Source organism: Eucyclogobius newberryi, unplaced genomic scaffold (genome assembly GCF_026437365.1).
Source record: "Eucyclogobius newberryi isolate DKJ021-1_F unplaced genomic scaffold, fEucNew1.0.hap1 SCAF_21, whole genome shotgun sequence".
Classification (NCBI taxonomy): Eukaryota; Metazoa; Chordata; class Actinopteri; order Gobiiformes; family Gobiidae; genus Eucyclogobius; species Eucyclogobius newberryi.
The window spans coordinates 1,065,475-1,088,325 of NW_027315846.1; the positions used below are offsets into that span (position 1 = coordinate 1,065,475).

General features: G+C 44.3%; 1 protein-coding gene across 1 annotated transcript in view; it reads left to right on the forward strand.

Annotated features, from left to right (window-relative positions):
- Positions 1-22,851, forward strand: part of LOC140370929 (uncharacterized) — a 216,487-nt gene that overhangs the window by 63,653 nt on the left and 129,983 nt on the right. The window contains exons 19-30 of the mRNA XM_072458217.1: positions 3,940-4,104; positions 5,842-5,979; positions 8,511-8,612; positions 9,331-9,504; positions 10,123-10,281; positions 11,171-13,999; positions 14,609-14,743; positions 18,732-18,925; positions 20,049-20,148; positions 20,388-20,521; positions 20,588-20,708; positions 21,540-21,830. Of these exons, the coding sequence (XP_072314318.1) occupies positions 3,940-4,104; positions 5,842-5,979; positions 8,511-8,612; positions 9,331-9,504; positions 10,123-10,281; positions 11,171-13,999; positions 14,609-14,743; positions 18,732-18,925; positions 20,049-20,148; positions 20,388-20,521; positions 20,588-20,708; positions 21,540-21,830 (4,542 nt within the window). The remainder of the gene's footprint in view (positions 1-3,939; positions 4,105-5,841; positions 5,980-8,510; positions 8,613-9,330; positions 9,505-10,122; positions 10,282-11,170; positions 14,000-14,608; positions 14,744-18,731; positions 18,926-20,048; positions 20,149-20,387; positions 20,522-20,587; positions 20,709-21,539; positions 21,831-22,851) is intronic.

Genomic DNA, 22,851 nt, shown 5'->3' on the forward strand with positions numbered 1-22,851 from the left:
CCTGTCTTGACAACACACAAAGATTCCACTTCCCTTCATGACAACGCACAAAGAATCCACTTCCTGTCATGACAACGCACAAAGAATACACTTCCTGTCTTGACAACGCACAAATAATCCACTTCCTGTCATGACAACGCACAAAGAATACACTTCCTGTCTTGACAACGCACAAAGAATACACTTCCTGTCATGACAACGCACAAATAATCCACTTCCTATATTGACAACGCACAACCAATCCACTTCCTGTCATAACAACGCACAAAGAATCCACTTCCTGTCTTGACAACGCACAAAGAATCCACTTCCTGTCATAACAACGCACAAAGAATCCACTTCCTGTCTTGACAACGCACAAAGAATACACTTCCTGTAATAACAACGCACAAAGACTCCACTTCCTGTCTTGACAACGCACAAAGAATCTACTTCCTTTCATGACAACGCACAAACAATCCACTTCCTGTCATGACAACGCACAAAGAATCCACTTCCTGTCTTGACAATGCACAAAGAATACACTTCCTGTAATAACAACGCACAAAGAATACACTTCCTGTCTTGACAACGCACAAACAATCCACTTCCTGTCTTGACAACGCACAAAGAACACACTTCCTGTCTTAACAACCCACAAAGAACACACTTCCTGTCTTGACAACGCACAAAGAATACACTTCCTGTCTTGACAACGCACAAACAATCCACTTCCTGTCTTGACAACGCACAAAGAACACACTTCCTGTAATAACAACGCACAAATAATCCACTTCCTATATTGACAACGCACAAAGAATCCACTTCCTGTCTTGACAACGCACAAAGAGTCTACTTCCTTTCATGACAACGCACAAACAATCCACTTCTTGTCATGACAACGCACAAAGAATCCACTTCCTCTTATGACAACGCACAAAGAATCCACTTCCTGTCTTGACAATGCACAAAGAATCCACTTCCTGTCTTGACAACGCACAAATCATACACTTCCTGTTATAACAACGCACAAAGAATCCACTTCCTGTCTTGACAACGCACAAAGAATACACTTCCTGTCTTGACAACACACAAAGATTCCACTTCCCTTCATGACAACGCACAAAGAATCCACTTCCTGTCATGACAACGCACAAAGAATACACTTCCTGTCTTGACAACGCACAAATAATCCACTTCCTGTCATGACAACGCACAAAGAATACGCTTCCTGTCTTGACAACGCACAAAGAATACACTTCCTGTCATGACAACGCACAAATAATCCACTTCCTGTCATGACAACGCACAAAGAATACACTTCCTGTCTTGACAACGCACAAAGAATACACTTCCTGTCATGACAACGCACAAATAATCCACTTCCTATATTGACAACGCACAACCAATCCACTTCCTGTCATAACAACGCACAAAGAATCCACTTCCTGTCTTGACAACGCACAAAGAATCCACTTCCTGTCATAACAACGCACAAAGAATCCACTTCCTGTCTTGACAACGCACAAAGAATACACTTCCTGTAATAACAACGCACAAAGAATCCACTTCCTGTCTTGACAACGCACAAAGAATCTACTTTCTTTCATGACAACGCACAAACAATCCACTTCCTGTCATGACAACGCACAAAGAATCCACTTCCTCTTATGACAACGCACAAAGAATCCACTTCCTGTCTTGATAACGCACAAACAATCCACTTCCTGTCTTGACAATGCACAAAGAATACACTTCCTGTAATAACAACGCACAAAGAATACACTTCCTGTCTTGACAACGCACAAACAATCCACTTCCTGTCTTGACAACGCACAAAGAACACACTTCCTGTCTTAACAACGCACAAAGAACACACTTCCTGTCTTGACAACGCACAAAGAATACACTTCCTGTCTTGACAACGCACAAACAATCCACTTCCTGTCTTGACAACGCACAAAGAACACACTTCCTGTAATAACAACGCACAAATAATCCACTTCCTATATTGACAACGCAGAAACAATCCACTTCCTGTCATGACAACGCACAAAGAATACACTTCCTGTAATAAAAACGCACAAAGAATCCACTTCCTGTCTTGACAACGCACAAAGAGTCTACTTCCTTTCATGACAACGCACAAACAATCCACTTCTTGTCATGACAACGCACAAAGAATCCACTTCCTCTTATGACAACGCACAAAGAATCCACTTCCTGTCTTGACAATGCACAAAGAATCCACTTCCTGTCTTGACAACGCACAAAGAATACACTTCCTGTTATAACAACGCACAAAGAATCCACTTCCTGTCTTGACAACGCACAAAGAATCCACTTCCTGTCTTGACAACACACAAAGATTCCACTTCCCTTCATGACAACGCACAAAGAATCCACTTCCTGTCATGACAACGCACAAAGAATACACTTCCTGTCTTGACAACGCACAAATAATCCACTTCCTGTCATGACAACGCACAAAGAATACACTTCCTGTCTTGACAACGCACAAAGAATACACTTCCTGTCATGACAACGCACAAATAATCCACTTCCTATATTGACAACGCACAAACAATCCACTTCCTGTCTTGACAACGCACAAAGAACACACTTCCTGTAATAACAACGCACAAATAATCCACTTCCTATATTGACAACGCACAAAGAATCCACTTCCTGTCTTGACAACGCACAAAGAGTCTACTTCCTTTCATGACAACACACAAACAATCCACTTCTTGTCATGACAACGCACAAAGAATCCACTTCCTCTTATGACAACGCACAAATAATCCACTTCCTATATTGACAACGCACAACCAATCCACTTCCTGTCATAACAACGCACAAAGAATCCACTTCCTGTCTTGACAACGCACAAAGAATCCACTTCCTGTCATAACAACGCACAAAGAATCCACTTCCTGTCTTGACAACGCACAAAGAATACACTTCCTGTAATAACAACGCACAAAGAATCCACTTCCTGTCTTGACAACGCACAAAGAATCTACTTCCTTTCATGACAACGCACAAACAATCCACTTCCTGTCATGACAACGCACAAAGAATCCACTTCCTCTTATGACAACGCACAAAGAATCCACTTCCTGTCTTGACAACGCACAAACAATCCACTTCCTGTCTTGACAATGCACAAAGAATACACTTCCTGTAATAACAACGCACAAAGAATACACTTCCTGTCTTGACAACGCACAAACAATCCACTTCCTGTCTTGACAACGCACAAAGAACACACTTCCTGTCTTAACAACGCACAAAGAACACACTTCCTGTCTTGACAACGCACAAAGAATACACTTCCTGTCTTGACAACGCACAAACAATCCACTTCCTGTCTTGACAACGCACAAAGAACACACTTCCTGTCTTAACAACGCACAAAGAACACACTTCCTGTCTTGACAACGCACAAAGAATACACTTCCTGTCTTGACAACGCACAAACAATACACTTCCTGTCTTGACAACGCACAAAGAACACACTTCCTGTCTTAACAACGCACAAAGAACACACTTCTTGTCTTGACAACGCACAAAGAATACACTTCCTGTCTTAACAACGCACAAAGAACATACTTCCTGTCTTGACAACGCACAAAGAATACACTTCCTGTCTTGACAACGCACAAACAATCCACTTACTGTCTTGGCAACGCACAAAGAACACACTTCCTGTCTTAACAACGCACAAAGAACATACTTCCTGTCTTGACAAGGTTTTGTTTCTACTGCTTTTGTTGGTGTATAACAGTTTTATAACAAGATTAAACTGAGCTTTTGTTGTCTTTGTCTTGTCTTCGTGCAGTACTTTGGAAACTGTGCTTTATAACGCAGATGGATTTCATGTTTAAATGTAAATGTCGTGTATAATTAAACGGCAGCTCGGTTTTGTCCTGAACGCAGCCCTTGTGTCCCGTCCAGGTCCCGTCCGAGTCCATGGCGGAGTGGGGGTCTCGTCAGGCCCACCTGAACCAAGCGGGGTCCTTTCTCATCGAGTCCACGGACCCTCAGACCAGCCGGGTCCTGACGGAGGAGCTGAGGCGGGTCAACCTGCAGTGGGCGGAGTTCATCCAGAGGAACGCTGCTGTGAGTTTAGACACTTTATCATTCACGTCCACACGGCCGGGGCCATCACAGCTCCCGCCGCTGAACCGTACATCCGAAAATAACACCACTATACGGAATGTAACACTAAAATAAGGAAGAAAAAATAAATAAATAAAATCCCAGTTTAGCCATTTTTTTTCTTCTTTTTTTTCATAATTTTTTCTTTTTTTCCCCGTTTTTGTTGTTTTTTTCATTTTTTTTTTTCCTTTGAGGCCATTTTGCAATCAAACTGGAGATTTTTTTTATGCAATTTTGTTTTTTTAGCTGCAAGCTCAAACCAGAGCGAAACTCATTCTAATTTTTAATTTTTGATGTTTTTTTCCTCTTCTTCTTGCGGTGGCCTGTCAGGGCTTCCGTACTCAAATTGAAGTGTATGACTTTTCTACATTTCTTGGGGCTCGTGTTTGAGTTAAAACATAATATGGTTATTTAAAGTATCAACAATCATACAATGATCAACACTTAAGCTGGAAATGAAACTAGACACTAATTTGATGAAGTATTGATAATGAAAAAGTCACATAAACAGGACAATGTTTGACCTTTTGTTTTAGAATGAACTTGAACTTTAACCAATCTAATTATAACATGAACAAAATAGCCTTATTATTAACTCCTGTTTTAAGGATCCAGCCTCTTCCTTAGAATCAAAATCGAGTTTAAATTTTTAGCTTGGAGTTGACACCAGAACATGACAATCTGACACTCAAAGCAGAGATTTACTGCTCACTGCTGTCGTGTCTCTGGGCAAGACACTGTGAACGCCTTGAGAAAGAAGCTGAGCCTGTATCACTGTAACAATCACCTGAAGTATTCCTCTGTTGTCACTGTCCGTGGTCCTACAATGGAAAGTGCCCGTGGTGTTTTGGCCGCGCCTCGTTCAGTGACAGTTTCTCTCACGCTGCTCGCTCAGTGACTCGTTCAGGAGTGACACCGATACTCCGCCTCTTACTGTTCGTGCATGACAGGATTTAAACCTCTTTATTTATACTCTGATGACAGTATTTATTATTATTATTCATACTCTGCTCATGTTTATCCCTGTGACAGTCAAACACACAAAAGTCTCGCTCAATCGGTCGATGTTCAAATGTCAAATCAGACGTTTATTTAAATAGAAATAAATGACCTAATCCCATATTACACTATGTAACGTGTTTATTTCATGACATTTATATAAAAAAGAACGTTTAGCCGTGACTTGTTTCTCATCAGAAGCGCACACGGTCAGGTTTGTTTGATTTTTTTACGCTAATTATTCTGTAAAATAGTCTTAATAATAAATAAACAAACTTAATATTTTTATCATGTTAAAATCACTGCATCAAATGTGTTTTTTTTTCTTGCAAGATTAAACCAGAGGGAAAAAATAATAATTGTGAATGACTTATTATATTTATTTTATTTTATTTTATTTTATTTATTTTATTTATTTTATTTATTTTATTTATTTTATTTATTTTATTTATTTTATTTATTTTATTTATTTTATTTATTTTATTTATTTTATTTATTTTATTTATTCATTTTATTTTATTTATTTTATTTATTTACGTTTGCCTCACAGGGTCAGTTCATTGCATCCGTTTTACACTTTTACCCAGGATTTAACACGACAGTACAACAAATATTACACCGTTAAAAACACATCACTTCATGTACGTTACACTCTCATTGCAGGACGGGTCGACATGATTTCTCTCTTTCTTTGTGCAGGATGGAGCAGGAGAGGCCGGTCCGGGGCCCGAGTCCTGCCCGGATCTGCAGGCTCTGATCCGAGAGGCCACGATGGTCCTGAAAGAACCTCTGGAGACTCTGGCTGCTCCTCTGCGCACGTACAGGAAGAGACTGCAGGTGAGACGTCCTGCACAGTGTCTTTAATACAGGAAGAGACTGCAGGTGAGACGTCCTGCACAGTGTCTTTAATACAGGAAGAGACTGCAGGTGAGACGTCCCGCACAGTGTCTTTAATACAGGAAGAGACTGCAGGTGAGACGTCCTGCACAGTGTCTTTAATACAGGAAGAGACTGCAGGTGAGACGTCCCGCACAGTGTCTTTAATACAGGAAGAGACTGCAGGTGAGACGTCCTGCACAGTGTCTTTAATACAGGAAGAGACTGCAGGTGAGACGTCCTGCACAGTGTCTTTAATACAGGAAGAGACTGCAGGTGAGACGTCCTGCACAGTGTCTTTAATACAGGAAGAGACTGCAGGTGAGACGTCCCGCACAGTGTCTTTAATACAGGAAGAGACTGCAGGTGAGACGTCCTGCACAGTGTCTTTAATACAGGAAGAGACTGCAGGTGAGACGTCCTGCACAGTGTCTTTAATACAGGAAGAGACTGCAGGTGAGACGTCCTGCACAGTGTCTTTAATACAGGAAGAGACTGCAGGTGAGACGTCCCGCACAGTGTCTTTAATACAGGAAGAGACTGCAGGTGAGACGTCCCGCACAGTGTCTTTAATACAGGAAGAGACTGCAGGTGAGACGTCCTGCACAGTGTCTTTAATACAGGAAGAGACTGCAGGTGAGACGTCCCGCACAGTGTCTTTAATACAGGAAGAGACTGCAGGTGAGACGTCCTGCACAGTGTCTTTAATACAGGAAGAGACTGCAGGTGAGACGTCCTGCACAGTGTCTTTAATACAGGAAGAGACTGCAGGTGAGACGTCCTGCACAGTGTCTTTAATACAGGAAGAGACTGCAGGTGAGACGTCCTGCACAGTGTCTTTAATACAGGAAGAGACTGCAGGTGAGACGTCCTGCACAGTGTCTTTAATACAGGAAGAGACTGCAGGTGAGACGTCCCGCACAGTGTCTTTAATACAGGAAGAGACTGCAGGTGAGACGTCCCGCACAGTGTCTTTAATACAGGAAGAGACTGCAGGTGAGACGTCCCGCACAGTGTCTTTAATACAGGAAGAGACTGCAGGTGAGACGTCCCGCACAGTGTCTTTAATACAGGAAGAGACTGCAGGTGAGACGTCCCGCACAGTGTCTTTAATACAGGAAGAGACTGCAGGTGAGACGTCCCGCACAGTGTCTTTAATACAGGAAGAGACTGCAGGTGAGACGTCCCGCACAGTGTCTTTAATACAGGAAGAGACTGCAGGTGAGACGTCCCGCACAGTGTCTTTAATACAGGAAGAGACTGCAGGTGAGACGTCCTGCACAGTGTCTTTAATACAGGAAGAGACTGCAGGTGAGACGTCCCGCACAGTGTCTTTAATACAGGAAGAGACTGCAGGTGAGACGTCCCGCACAGTGTCTTTAATACAGGAAGAGACTGCAGGTGAGGAGCTCGGGTTAGAGCCGACGCACCCGATGTTCAGACTCAGAATGAGGAAGTGTTTGTGACTCATTTACAAGAGAAAAGAGAAGAAAATATTCTCCATAAAATAAACATTTGTTTTGGTTCAGTCCTGATTTTAAAATCCCTTTGATCTGTGAGATCTGCTTTTGTTCTTCTTCCGCTCTTTAAAACACAAATACAATCATCATAATCTGTGTCATGAGTTGTTTCTCATGGTGTGTGATTGTTTCTCATGGTGTGTGATTGTTTCTCATGGTGTGTGATTGTTTCTCATGGTGTGTGATTGTCTCTCATGGTGTGTGATTGTTTCTCATGGTGTGTGATTGTTTCCCATGGTGTGTGATTGTTTCTCATGGTGTGTGATTGTTTCTCATGGTGTGTGATTGTTTCTCATGGTGTGTGATTGTTTCTCATGGTGTGTGATTGTTTCCCATGGTGTGTGATTGTTTCTCATGGCGTGTGATTGTTTCCCATGGTGTGTGATTGTTTCTCATGGTGTGTGATTGTTTCTCATGGTGTGTGATTGTTTCCCATGGTGTGTGATTGTTTCTCATGGTGTGTGATTGTTTCCCATGGTGTGTGATTGTTTCTCATGGTGTGTGATTGTTTCTCATGTTGTTTCTCATGGTGTGTGATTGTCTCTCATGGTGTGTGATTGTTTCTCATGGTGTGTGATTGTTTCCCATTGTTTCTCATGGTGTGTGATTGTTTCTCATGGTGTGTGATTGTTTCTCATGGTGTGTGATTGTTTCTCATGGTGTGTGATTGTCTCTCATGGTGTGTGATTGTTTCTCATGGTGTGTGATTGTTTCTCATGGTGTGTGATTGTTTCTCATGGTGTGTGATTGTTTCTCATGGTGTGTGATTGTTTCTCATGGTGTGTGATTGTTTCTCATGGTGTGTGATTGTTTCTCATGGTGTGTGATTGTTTCTCATGGTGTGTGATTGTTTCTCATGGTGTGTGATTGTTTCTCATGGTGTGTGATTGTTTTTCATGTTGTTTCTCATGGTGTATGATTGTTTCTCATGTTGTTTCTCATGGTTTTCTCATGGTTTCTCTGCGTTCACAGTTCATTATGACAAAGATTAAGGAGGTGGACGTGGACTCGCTCGCCCCGTCGCCCGAGTGTCCCCCCGAGCAGCTGCGCAAACTCAAATTGGCCGTCCCCGAGGTGATGAACGAGTCCAACCACACCCATAAACCACACCCATAAACCACACCCATAAACCACACTCATAAACCACATCCATAAACCACACCAATAAACCACACCCATAAACCACACCCATAAACCACACCCATAAACCACACACGGTCGAGCTCCTGCTACGATGAGAAAAATTCCAAGTCAAATCTGAATACAGAACATTTGTGCTTTTGTCTGCCATTTTTCGGTCTTTATTTGGTGTAGAACGTGTTTCAAACGGCTCAGCGTCCAATGGAAATAGTCATTGGTCGAGTCGAACACAACGTACAATTCAACAACATCGATCGACAGAAACGTTGAACATTCCCAAGGAAAAATGTTTGTTACATTTGTGTTAAAACTCGTCGTGTAAAAGTACGTTTTTAGTCGATAAAGCGAAATGGAACGAATCATAAATACTCACTGTAATTGAGTCGATTTATAAATGTGAATTTCAAATTGAGTATAATCTTAGCCATGCAATTGTAATTATTAGTTACATTTAAATTTACTCTGAGAACAGCCGTTTAAAACAGCTGATTTTTCCACTTCAAACTGTTTATTTCGTCCAGTTTTGTACAAAAGTCTGAAATGACACGTTAAAGAGTATTTTCTGATCCCAGTACTTCCATATAACTGTACTTTTGCGTGAGTACAAATATTCCGCACCCGTCTGGTCTGACGGGCCCCGCCTCTGTTCCAGGTGACGCAGACGCTGTGCGAGGCGGAGCAGGTCTGCACGGAACTGCAGCACGGCGTCGCCGGGCTGGACGCTCGACTGGCCGAAGTCCTTCACTGGGAGACGGAGGCGCGGGACCTCTACAAGCTCCTGAAGAACCAAGAGAGACCGTCCAGGGGCCAGGACCCGCGAACCAGGGTAAACACAGCGTTCAGAAATCAATTGTTATGGGTCTATGTGACTTCAGGGGTTTGGTCGGACTTCTTAATGTGTAAATGTATTTAAAATGTCTTTAAATGTCTTAAAATGTCTTTAAAATGTCTTTAAAATGTCTTAAATGTCTTTAAAATGTCTTAAATGTGTGTCTACTGCGACCTGTCTTAAAAGAGGTTTCTATTGTTCAACCCAGTCTTTATTTAAGTTCTTAAACATTTCTTTTGGTTCTTTATTGTGCCAAATTACAGTATTTGACCTGTTACTCTTCTGTAATACTGTCCATCGCGCCTGTGCTGACACAAACCTGTTCTTAATGTCAAGAAACATTACAACACATACACTTAAAACACTCACAATCTGTAAAAACGATTTTAAAAAGTTAATATTTTATCAGTTACATCTCACACACACATTTCTTCCTTTTCCTTTTTTCTTTCTTTTTGTATCATAAGTCATTTAATATTCAATGGAGAAATGAAACACTCACATATACGATATTATGTGTTATTTCACTATTGCAGTATTTGCTGTTATTACTGTGATTATGTCGAGCTCTGGGCGATGTCGCTGTAAAAGAATAATCCCTTGTGGTCCTCGTAGATCCTGATCTCGCGGGGCCTTCAGCTGGAGGGCCAGGTGGTCACGGAGGAGCAAGACCTTCAGCTCATGGTCATGAACCACCAGAAGAACTCTCCTCTTCAGTTCCTCCATGCCTCAGCCCTGCAGGAGCGCGTCAGGGCCGTGGTCCAGATCTCACAGGTCGGTCAGCCAAGAATCAGGATCTTTATCTGGACATGGGCGGGGCTTATTGGTCCATGTGTCAGCAATAGCTTCATCACAAAACAGACACATGAGCTGGCGACTCATCTGAGACGTCGCAAAGAAACCACAGACTATTTATTTTGTTTTAAAACTATTCCAGTCATAAACCTGAAGATGATCCTGTCATTAGTTTTAGGACGTTACCGTAACCCTGTAGTATAATAGGTCCTGTGTTCTCCCAACTGTCACGTACTTGAAGTCCGACAGTGACTTCTGGTCCAAAAGTAAAATATTCATAATTGTTTCTCTTCGTAAACAAATATTTGCACGTTCAAGTTTCATCTTAATAAAAGCAAAAACATCCATCAATTTGCTTTTCCTGCACTGCGACACAGTAACAACACATTAATAACACAGTAATAACACATTAGTGACAATTAGTAACACGGTAATAATACATTAATTACACAGTAATAACACAGGTACAATACATTAATAACAGTTATAAAATTATAACAACACATTAACAACACAGTAATACGTAATAACGCAGTAATAACACAGACACAGTAATAACACGGTAATAACACGGTGATAGCACAGTTATAGCGCTGTATTAGCACAGTAAAAGCACAGTAATAGTAGCAGTTTCTGAGATGGCAAAAATTTGCATTAATTCTGGGCTGCTTGATTTCGCAATTTTTCTGACAAATATTGTGATTAAATATGCAATATATGTCTAAAACGTTCAAAGTAAAGATTGTAGACAACTCCAGGAGCATCAGCATTTAAATATGAATTGAACCTAAATGGATTTCAGTCTTTGCGGCTTGATAATTGCCACAACTCAGTGACTTAAAAGACTAAAATATATCTGTGTTTTCAGGAGACCATGGGAATGCTGAGCAGCCTCGGCTTGAGACGTGAGCGAAGCCCCTCGTACGGCCCGCCTCCTCCTAAAGTCTTCATCCAGTCTAAAGCCGGATCCGAACACGTCACCGAGCGCGAAATTAGGATCACGACTCAAACGACTCTAACACAAGACATGTTCACGCCTAAAATAGTGGTGCACGAAGCCGAGATGGAGCAGACATCCTCCCCTCCCATGCCTTACTCCTACGCGCAAGCCGTAACCGGGACGAAATTGTCGATGGAAGTGACGACAGACTTTCGAACTGAAACGGTGACGCAGATTTTCGGCCAGGAGCAAACGCCGATGCCTGAACAGCAACATGAAGAAATGTACGCGCGAGAACATGGAATTAAAGCTCAACAACTTCATGAGACGGCGGAGCCAAGTACAACGCCACAGGTTGTTGTCCACAGCCCGGAAGAAATGATGGAGAGACGGCGAGCGCAAGATGTCGTAACTCTTGAAAAAGGCTCGGCGGAGCAGGTGGCGGTGAAAAAGACGATGACCACTCAAGAACTTAAAGCGAGAAAGGCCCAGGCGATGAAGAACAGGCCGTGGCTTCAGAAAACGTTACCAGACGGGCAGAAATCTCAAGGTGCAAGTCAAGATATGGCACAAGAACAGGTCAAAGTAGATATTGAAGCAGTGGAGTCAGCTCGAGAGGAACCGATGCAAGATCCACATGTCCAGTATCAAAAACCACCTCACCCGGTTAGACCGACGCAAATTGTGTCTCCACCTGAAGCGCAGGCACAAGCGCCGGTTCAGGCCGTGCAGATCATGACAGGTACGGTAAGCCAGGTGGGACATATCGAAAGTCAAGTGCGACCTCTGATTCACAGCCCGATGACGCAGCAGCAAATAGTGACGCAGGGAGCAGAGTTGCAAGCGCCGATGTGGGGGAAAGGAAGCTCTACGTCGCCGGTGAGATCGCCGTCTCCGCAACACGTTCAGCTGAGGAGTCACCCGCAGTCATGGGGACCAGTGAGGCCGCCTTCCCCGAGAATGCCGGCCCAAAATCAGCCACGAATCCAAGGTAAAAGTCCAGAGAGAGGCGCGGAGCAAGCCATGCCCAGCCGACCTCAGACTGTGCCACAGCAACAAGCTTCGATCAGGGTTCAGAGTCCAGAGAGATTTGTCTACGATACACAGATGTATTCACAAAATGCGCAATCTCGACCCACTATGCAACCACAGATGCCCAGCCACCCGCAGATGCCCAGCCACCCGCAGATGCCCAGCCACCTGCAGATGCCCAGCCACCCGCAGATGCCCAGCCACCTGCAGATGCCCAGCCACCTGCAGATGCCCAGCCACCCGCAGATGCCCAGCCAACCGCAAGCAATCCCTCTGGTCCAAACGATGGGCCAACAATCTACAATATACGCAACATCGCCCGAAAGAGGGACAGCGCAGGGACGGACGATGCAAGAAACTCAAATCCATCCACAACTGACCACGGTACAACCGCCTCAATATTTTGGACAGCTTCCCTCGCAGCTGATGCAACAGCCGATGCAACAGCCGATGCAACAGTCGATGCAACAGCCAACGCAACCGCCAATGCAACAGCCGACAGTGCAGAGTTCACAAATGCAACCTTGGATGCAATATAGGGGTCAATCGCCAGGACCTATTCAGCCGTCTCAAGCGAATCAGCCGTATCCGAACGCGTACCCGCAGCAGTGGGCGCAAGATCAGCAAACCATGCAGCCTCCGAGGCCGCAACTTCCGCCGCAATATCCTCAAGCAGCTCCACAAATGCAGAGCTATCAACCGTGGGGCGGACAGCAAAGTTATAACGTAGGGTACGGTCAACAATGGGGGCAGGAGCAGGTGAGACCAGCCAGTCCGATGCAATACGGTGCGTTCAACGTGCAGCAGTCGCAGCCGACGTGGGCTCAACAACCAGCTCCGCAGCCTCCTCCTCCTCCTTACTCTCAATCGCAGCAGTACCCGTTATATCACCCTCCGACGCCAACTCCGACGTATCCTCAACAGCAACAGCAAACGGCGAGGCAGCCGAGCATACCGCAGTATCAGCAGCAGCCGCCGCAAGTAAATGTGCAAGTTGAAACAAAAGTTAAAAGCGAGCTCTCGGTGCAGCCGGTGAAACCTTTGACGCAACAAAGATTGCCGGAGCCACAGGAAAGACAAGATTCAAAATCCACGCAAGAAACGTGGCTACAACCAAAAGTTAAGACAGAATTGGCAACGCAAGCAAGTTCGCAAGTAGCGGCACAACCAGATTTTGAGACTCTAACCATGCTTGAATCGTTGCCAAAATTCGAGACAGAGTCGCCAACGAAAGCTGACGAAAGGACCCAAATCAACCAAGCGATATCGATGCCGGGATCTTCGTCTCTGCAAAAGCTGGAAGGACAAACGGCAAGTCCAGTCGCTCCGTCGCAACCAAAGCCGATGTATCAAGTTAAACCGCACACAATCACGCTTACGCAAACTAAACTCGACTCCACTACGCAGCCTAGAGCTCAAACACCATCCGAAATACCGGCACCACCGCAAGCGAAGAGCGTCACGGCGTCATCACCCACGTCTTCTGCTCCGACTCTGGTGAACGTCGTAGCTCGGCACGACGTGGATTCTCCGGAAAGCTGCGATCTGCCGCCGGCCCTGGCGCAGGTCCCGCCGCAGGCTTACACCGAAGCCTACCACAAGGCTCAGGCGCTGGCCAGAAACGGGTTCGAAGAGGCCAAACACTGCCTCCAGGAGCACATCATGGAGGCCATCAGCGTATTCGAGGATAAGCACGTGTCCGCCGAGCAAGTGGCGGCAAAAGAGGTAATCAGGCACGGCAGTTTGTTCCTCTTCTCTTTATGTATCTTATCCTGTATAGAGAAGAATCAGGTCATAGAGCTTCTTCAAACAGGATTCACATCGGTTATTTTAATAGTCGACTGGTCCAATCCTTATTTATATTGGACATTGAGATCTTATGAATACATTTCCCCCGAAAAAAGACTGAAATATGCTGACTAAAGTGTATTATTGATGAAAATCAGTGACGATTTTGATGAAATGCTGCCACTGTCTTTGTTATAAAAGATCTTTCGACATATGTTTTAGAGTCTTCATAGTCCAGATAACGATCCTCAAAAAACAATTATTCTTCTTTTATTACGCAGCGTATCCAGCATCTGTATTTCCTGACAGTCTTTTGCGATTGTTCATAAGCTGTTACTGAACTACAAGACAAAACTGGCATCAATAAATTCAAGTCATTTCAGTCGAATGTGTGCCACGTGTAGCTTTGCCAACACCTTTTAGACATTGTATTTCATTTCACTTGCAGGTCTGTACGTCCTCATTAAACAGGCCCTTGACCTTTGACCTTTGATTCGTTTGAACAAAACCAGTTGTATGATTCCATTTTGATCCCGTCTCTCTCAGGAGACGTTGCGGACCCTGGAGCCCGAGCTGCTGGAGGAGTTCCTGCGAGCGGCCAAAGGGATGGAGGCCTTCTGCACGCCCGCTCAGCTCAGGGACATGGAGACGTTCACTCAGTCTGTGCGCGCTCAGTGGGAGGTAAGAGAAGCATCAGGTCTGGACCGGACCGGACTGGACCAGACTGGACCGGACTGGACCGGACTGGACTGGACTAGACTGGAGCGGACTGGACTGGAGCGGACTGGACCGGACTGGGCTGGAGCGGACTGGAGCGGACCGGACTGGACCGGACCGGACTGGAGCGGACTGGACTGGACTAGAGCAGATTGAAGCGGACTAGACTAGACTGGAGCGGATTGGAGCGGACTAGACTGGACTGGAGCGGACTAGACTGGACTGGACTGGAGCGGACTAGACTGGACTGGAGCGGACTGGAGCGGACTAGACTGGACTGGAGCGGACTGGAGCGGACTAGACTGGACTGGAGCGGACCAGACTGGACTGGAGCGGACTGGGCTGGAGCGGACTGGACTGGACTGGGCTGGAGCGGACTGGACCGGACTGGGCTGGAGCGGACTGGACTGGACTGGACTAGTGCGGACTAGACTGGACTGGACTGGAGCGGACTGGACTGGAGCGGACTCTTTACACGAATGGAAGAAGTGGCTCCTGTAGTGGAGACAGTACAGTTTCATAAACACTTTACGTTAACTCGCCGAACCAAACGTACGCAAGAAATGTTGGTATTTATAACAAGCAGAAAATAGAGTAAATATCGTAGAGAATATTGAACTTTAGCTCTTGATATAGTTATATTTTGTTTGCAACATGTTCTAACTTCCATATTAACCAAATGTGTACATTTAGTTTGTCAATAACACATGTCCTGACGTTACGGAGAGGAAAAGTCACTGATAGTTGCTTTAAATTCGCCCGCGCTGCATGTGTTTACCAGTGTGTGTTGTTTGACCCGTTGTCGTGGCGTTTGTCCAGGCTTTGAGAGCGGACATTTCCAGCTTTTTACACCGTTTGCTTTTCGAAGTAACGAGAAAAGTGTTTAACGCGACCGTCTCTGAGTGTGAGAGGCTCTTGAGCTCGGATCAACCTCAGGTAGAGACGAGAACCACGCTACACGCCGCGCCGCGCGCCAGGTGGCTTTTGTGGGCGGGGCTGTTTCAGAGTCTTCTCCTGCTCTCGGTGGATCAGGCGTCAGCAGCTTATGCAGCGGTGGAGGAAGTGCAGCTAACTAAGTAAGATTATCAAGCTTATTTAAAAAAAAAATAGCTTGATAATCTTGAAAAATTCACTTATTTCAAGGACACATAAGTGTATTTTTTGCAGTGAAGCCTTAAACTTATAAAACAAGACACACACACACACACGTGCACACGCACACACACACGTGCACACGCACACACACACGTGCACACGCACACACACACGTGCACACGCACACACACACACAGATCAGTGAAACACTTGACTGTACAGTTCTGGCACAGTTCTGGTACAGTTATAGCACAGTTCTGGCACAGTTCTGGCACAGTTCTGGTACAGTTATAGCACAGTTCTGGCACAGTTCTGGCACAGTTCTGGTACAGTTCTGGTACAGTCATAGCACAGTTCTGGTACAGTTATAGCACAGTTCTGGCACAGTTGTGGTACAGTTCAGATACAGTTCTGGTACAGTTCTGGCACAGTTCTGGCACAGTTCTGGTACAGTTCTGGCACAGTTCTGGCACAGTTCTGGCACAGTTCTGGCACAGTTCTGGTACAGTTCTGGCACAGTTCTGGTACAGTTCTGGTACAGTTCTGATACAGTTCTGATACAGTTCTGGTACAGTTCTGGCACAGTTCTGGCACAGTTCTAGTACAGTTCTGGCACAGTTCTAGTACAGTTCTGGCACAGTTCTGGTACAGTTCTGGTACAGTTCTGATACAGTTCTGATACAGTTCTGGTACAGTTCTGGCACAGTTCTGGCACAGTTCTGTTACAGTTATAGCACAGTTCTGGCACAGTTCTAGTACAGTTCTGGCACAGTTCTGGTACAGTTCTGATACAGTTCTGATACAGTTCTGGTACAGTTCTGGTACAGTTCTGGCACAGTTCTCCTGCAGCTTCACTAACCCTTCAGCCCTTCAGTCTTTTCGGTGCCTTGGAGCTGAACGCGCTCTTATGGAAACATGTTTTGAATCAATCCTTTTGACGCTGCTGTTTGTGACGCTGTGTCAGCCGAAAAGGGCGCGGCACAAATACTTTCACAATATTTCATTTGGCAAAAGTCTGCACGTGTCAATCATTCCCCAAAAAGACATCAAGAGACTCGTGCAGTGAATACCGAGCTTTTTCCAATTGTGTTTTCACTCAACCGCAATTCATCTTCAGTTATGCAGCATTTGTAATTGGCCCAGATATTAAAGCCGCAGGTTTATAACTTTCATAAGTCACATTATTATGAAAACTAAAAAGCGTAACCTGCTGTGACCTTGTTTTACAGTGAAACGATGTGACGTACGGAGACTCTATTGTCCCTACAACCTTATTAAGTAGAGCGCGCACCACCCGGACACAGGCAGAACATGCAAACGCACAGTAACCACCCGGACACAGGCAGAACATGCAAACGCACAGTAACCACCCGGACACAGGCAGAACATGCAAACGCACAGTAACCACCCGGACACAGGCAGAACATGCAAACGCACAGTAACCACCCGGACACAGGCAGAACATGCAAACGCACAGTAACCACCCGGACACAGGCAGAACATGCAAACGCACAGTAACCACCCGGACACAGGCAGAACATGCAAACGCACAGTAACCACCCGGACACAGGCAGAACATGCAAACGCACAGTATCCACCCGGACACAGGCAGAACATGCAAACGCACAGTATCCACCCGGACACAGGCAGAACATGCAAACGCACAGTAACCACCCGGACACAGGCAGAACATGCAAACGCGTTGTATTCACGGCTGAGCGCTCGTACAAACAGCAGTCTCACTTCATTCTTGTTCTGTTTGTTAAGTGTTGTTAATCTGCTGCGGATCTGTTCAGTTTATGTCGTTGATTGTTCTCTCTGTGCAACACGTACGAGATCAAATCAGAGTTATTCAAACATTTGTCGAGTTGATCTACAAACGTTCATTATCAGATTTCAGCAACGATTTAAAGTCTGTAAAATAATCACAACAAAACCGTTTAAGACTTGATCATTGTTTAGAATTTGCTCATTTAAACTTTGGACTGCAACGATTAATCGACTAATTGTGATTGTGACTAATCAAAGAAATTATAGAATATTGTTGTGGTATTTTGATCATCGTTCTGGACTAAACTGAGTCTAAAACACAGACCGAACGACGCATTATTCTCAATCAAAATGTCAAACAAGAATACAATTTCAGATTTTAATCAATAATAGTAGTAATAATACTCATGCAACCCGGGGGCGCATGTGGTGGAATGTGGTACTGCATCTTTTTTTTTTTTTTTTTCTTTTTTTTTACTATACTAATAATAAAATCTATTCCCTAATAATAGGCTTCAGTCACCATATTGGTTAAAATGTATTTCAAAAATCTCAAAGTGCAATAAAAATAATAAACCAAACCCAAATAAATTGTTGCAGCCAAATTATTGTGCCATTTCAGTGAGTATTTTTTAAAATGTATGCTTATTTTTGTTTTTCAAGTATTTTCCAAAGCTGATCATTTACTAAGTACAACAACAATTAGCAACAATTAATCGATAAATTGTGACTGATTTAAAAATGATAGAATATTGTTGTGGTATTTTGATCATTGTAATCGTTCTGGACTAAACTGACTCTAAAACACTTTATTACAAAGACAGTGGAATTATTCAATCGAAATGTTAATAATAATAATAAATATTCTCTATTAAAAGGCTTCGGTCACAATCCTAAAGTACAATAGAAATAATAAATAAAATAAATTGTAGCAGCCCATTTATTGTGCCATTTTAGTGAGAACTTTCCAAACCTGATCATTATTAAGTCAAATATGGAACAAACCGCTGCAGATTAACGACGTTCATTCCTCCGCGTCCCCCCGAGCGCCGGCGGCTCTTTGACCCCGTGTTCTTTGCCCCGTCAGTTGTGCTTCTCGGCCGAGGGGGGCGTGGTCCAGGCCGGGGCCCACCTGTCGGCCCTCAAGTCCCTGTGCGAGACCCTGAGTCCAGAAGACGCCCATCGACTGGCCCAGACGCAGCTCCGGGAGTGCGAGACCCGACTGGCCGCCATCCAGCGACAGTACAGCGGCGAGCAGGACACCAGCGCGCCGGAGAACAGGTCAGGCTCCGACACGGGCGGGACAAGCTTTGGGGCCCTTAGTTTAAAGCGCCCCCTACAGGTCTGATGACTCATTGAACTAGAAGTTTTATTTAGAAGTTTGCTTAAAAATGATAAAAATATGATCCAAGAATAGCTAATTTCTTGGGTTTATCATTTCACTTCCTGTTTGTAATTGATGACATCACACTAGGAAATTACCCAGCAAACACTGGGCCAAAACTCAGCTAATGTCACGTTTGAAAAAAAATTGACGAATAAAAATATATGCGAGTATATATATATTGATATATATTATTATGTATTATTACATTTTGTTGAATTGATGCTTAGAGTCAAAAAAGTTGTTTCTTTGTGTAAATTCTGCATAAACTTGTGATGTGTGATGTTCCTGTCATTTTATACAGATTTTTTAACGTTTTCTCCTCAAATACCTGCTCGATCGGTGTAAAACTATCATTTATATGTACAACAGGTACAAATACACCAAATAAAGTCAAAATTTGAACATGGTAAAAATCCGTCATAGGCACTTTTAGTTATATAATCTGCAGAGGATGTAAAAAATCACTCCGACGACGTTAAAAAACCTTTATTTAAACATACTATTTACTTAAAAAAACAGCAACGCGTTTCAGCTCGGTCAAGGGGGCATTTCTGTAGACTTTTTAGATTTGTTGCTTGTTTAAATAAAGAAACCGTCTTTATAAATGTGTCTATTTTGTGCAGATTGTGGTTTAACAAAGAAATTCTGTCGTCAAAATGTGTTGTTTCTTTAAAAAAAATTGATAGTTGTCATAATATCCCGTGAGTCCAGATTTATCGTTAAGTTACAGCGTCTATCTTTAAAGGCGTCAGCAGGGGGCCCCGGGGCGGCTGCTGCAGGTGCTGAAGCTAAAACAACAAATCCGCTGACCCCACAAGAATTTATAAGTGCAACAAACATAAAGGAAAGATACAAATCAGTCAATGAAGCAGAAGTGGTGTAATTAGAGCCTGAAGCGACTCGAGTGATTGACGGATCTGCGCTTGTCGACTCTGGTCCCGTTTATGAGCGGCAGAAAACATTTTAAACCACATTAAAGCGTTACAGTGTTTGATGCGTTCCTGCCTCTTGTGCCAGGAGCGCCGTGGCCTTCGGTGAAGACGTGACCGCGCCGAAAGATGAGCCCTCGCCAAAGGATGTGCCCAAACCCGGCGAGAGACCGCCGCCTTCTCCAGAGGTGCATTTTTCTCTCCTAAACTCATTAGAAAAAGTCAAGGTAATTTATGAGCGTCCACGAACACGGCAGCGGCACTGAACGCCGTGTGGAAAAAACAACAACAACAACAACAACAACAATGGGGTAATATTTCGTGACAAGGCAAGAGCAGTTTGTAATGTTCTAATAAACGACGGTCGTTTGTTTACATGTTGTGTTGAACTGGTGTATGAACTAAACCGGACCTCGTGTTTTCTCAGGTGTCGTTTAAGGCGGTGCCAGTGGAGAAGAAAGAAGTGGAGAGGAAAGAGGTGGAGAGGAAAGAGGTGGAGAGGAAAGAGGTGGAGAAACAGGCGTCCGAGGAAGAAGTGTCCAAAAAAGAGGCTTTGGAAAGGTAAGTGTCCTTGTTTTTGCCGTGTGGATCAGACTTGTCTTGACACAGATTGCGTTTCGTCTGAAGGTTCGAGATCGTTAAGAGGCTGATTCAGGCTCAACTGGGAAAGATCGATCAGAGCTTCCAGGACGTCCCGTCGGACTCTGTGTCTCTGAAGGGGCTGCACACCAGGCTGCAGGAGATACAGGTGCGTACTGCTACACAACGATGACAACGACAACAATGACAACAACAACCACTACTACACAACAGCAACTACTACTACAACAACAAATACACAACAGCAACAACAACCACAACAATAACTACTACAATTACTACACAACAACAATGACAACATAACAAATACACAACAACAGCAACAATGACAATGACAACAACACACCAACAATAACAACAACTACACAACAACAGCTACACAACAGCTACACAACAACAACATAGCAAATACCCAACAACAACACAACAGCAACAATAATGACGACAACACCACCACAACAACAACAACAACAACAACAACAACAATAACAACAACAACTTAACAACATCTGTCTTCTTTCAATGTGACTTCATCTGAAATAATTCAAGTTAAAATAACTTACACATAATATTACAATAATAATCCTGGTCTCACGTTGTTCTCCTCAGAAGCTGTTGTTGGGTTTATCCACTTTCACTTTGTTTCATAATTCTGGTTACTTGTTTACTTCTCTGCTTCGTCTCTGAGCCTCACAAAAAGGTCAAAGGTCAAATGTCTGGAGGTCAGAGGTCTCGTTGTGTTTAGCTCCATAAATCATCACAGACTCGTGCTGAGCATTTCTGACTCTAATCACCTTCATTACCACTGCGTGCTAACATTAGCATGTCGGTACAAGCTAATTCCCTCTGCCGCCAGTAGATGGCAGCTAATATCAAACCCTCATGAGGGAACACCGGGCTGACAGAAAGTATTCTTTAGAGGTTCTGAAACGTCCGTTGCCGATGACAACGCAGATGACGTCATGTGTTTTCTGTCCAGTTCCTGCGTCAGGAGACTGAGGCGCTGTGGTCAGACTTCGTTTCCCAGAGTGCCCTGCTGCCCCTGTCGCCGGGCGCGGAGCAGGAGAAGGCGGAGCTTCAGGAGCAGTGGCGGCGGCAGCAGCAGAGCTTGCAGTCCCGCGGCAGCTCTCTGGGGGCAGCGCTGAGGCAGATCGACTCCACAGAGAACCACATGGTGGACTTCACCGACCGACTGGACCGCTTCCTCCGGCAGCCCAAAGACACCAGCGGCTTCAGCCTGGCCAACACCAGCATCCTGCGCCACATCAAGGTACTGCACATAGTACTGCACATTTAGAAAAGTATTTACACAGTACTGCACATTTAGACACAGTACTGTACATTTAGAAAAGTATTTACACAGTACTGTACATTTAGAAAAGTATTTACACAGTACAGCACAAGCTGGGTGTGATCAGAACCTTACAACACAGAGCTCAAGGTGTGCCCACCAGCTCAGAGGGCAAGAAGAAAGAGGAAAAACATGTCCGAAATGCCCTCTCAGCCTGTGGTTACCCCGCTTGGGCTCTCAACAGAGTGAAGAGAACCAAGAAGCAGGAGAAAAGGGAAACTGAACAGAGAAGGAAGGGTGTTTCTATCCCTTATGTGTCTGGCCTGTCGGAAAAACTGCAGAGAATTTTTAGACAACACGAAGTCCCTGTTTATTTTAAACCAGGAAACACTTTAAGACAAAAACTGGTTCACCCTAAGGACAAGTTGCCGACTCAAAAACAGAGCAATGTAGTTTATTCGATCCAATGCAGTGAAGAAAGCTGTAAAGAACGGTACATAGGCGAGACAAAACAGCCTCTACACAAGAGGCTTTATCAGCACAGAAGAAATACTAGTTCAGGACCTCAGAGCGCCGTGCACCTCCATCTTGAAGCCTCTAATCACTCGTTTGAAGACGGTGAGGTGAAGGTTTTAAGCAGGGAGAAAAGATGGTTTGAAAGAGGAGTCAAGGAAGCTATTTTTGTTAAAAAAGAAAGACCTTCTTTAAACAGAAATGGAGGGCTAAGATTCAATCTTCCTGTTATTTATAATGGTATACTGAACCCCTGGAAAGGTAGAGGACCAGGACCAGGACATTCAGATGCTAATCAGGTACTCAGGGTGGTTGAGCCAGGGTCTCACAAAGACAAAGAGGATTCTAATAGCCCATTAAAATTCTGAATAGGCTCGGTAGATACAAGGGGGAGTTTCTGTTGAAACAAACAACTCTTTCTACTTCAGGAAGGCTCCTCCCAATGGGCGGGTCTTACCACAGAACAGTATTAATATCGGAGTTCTCG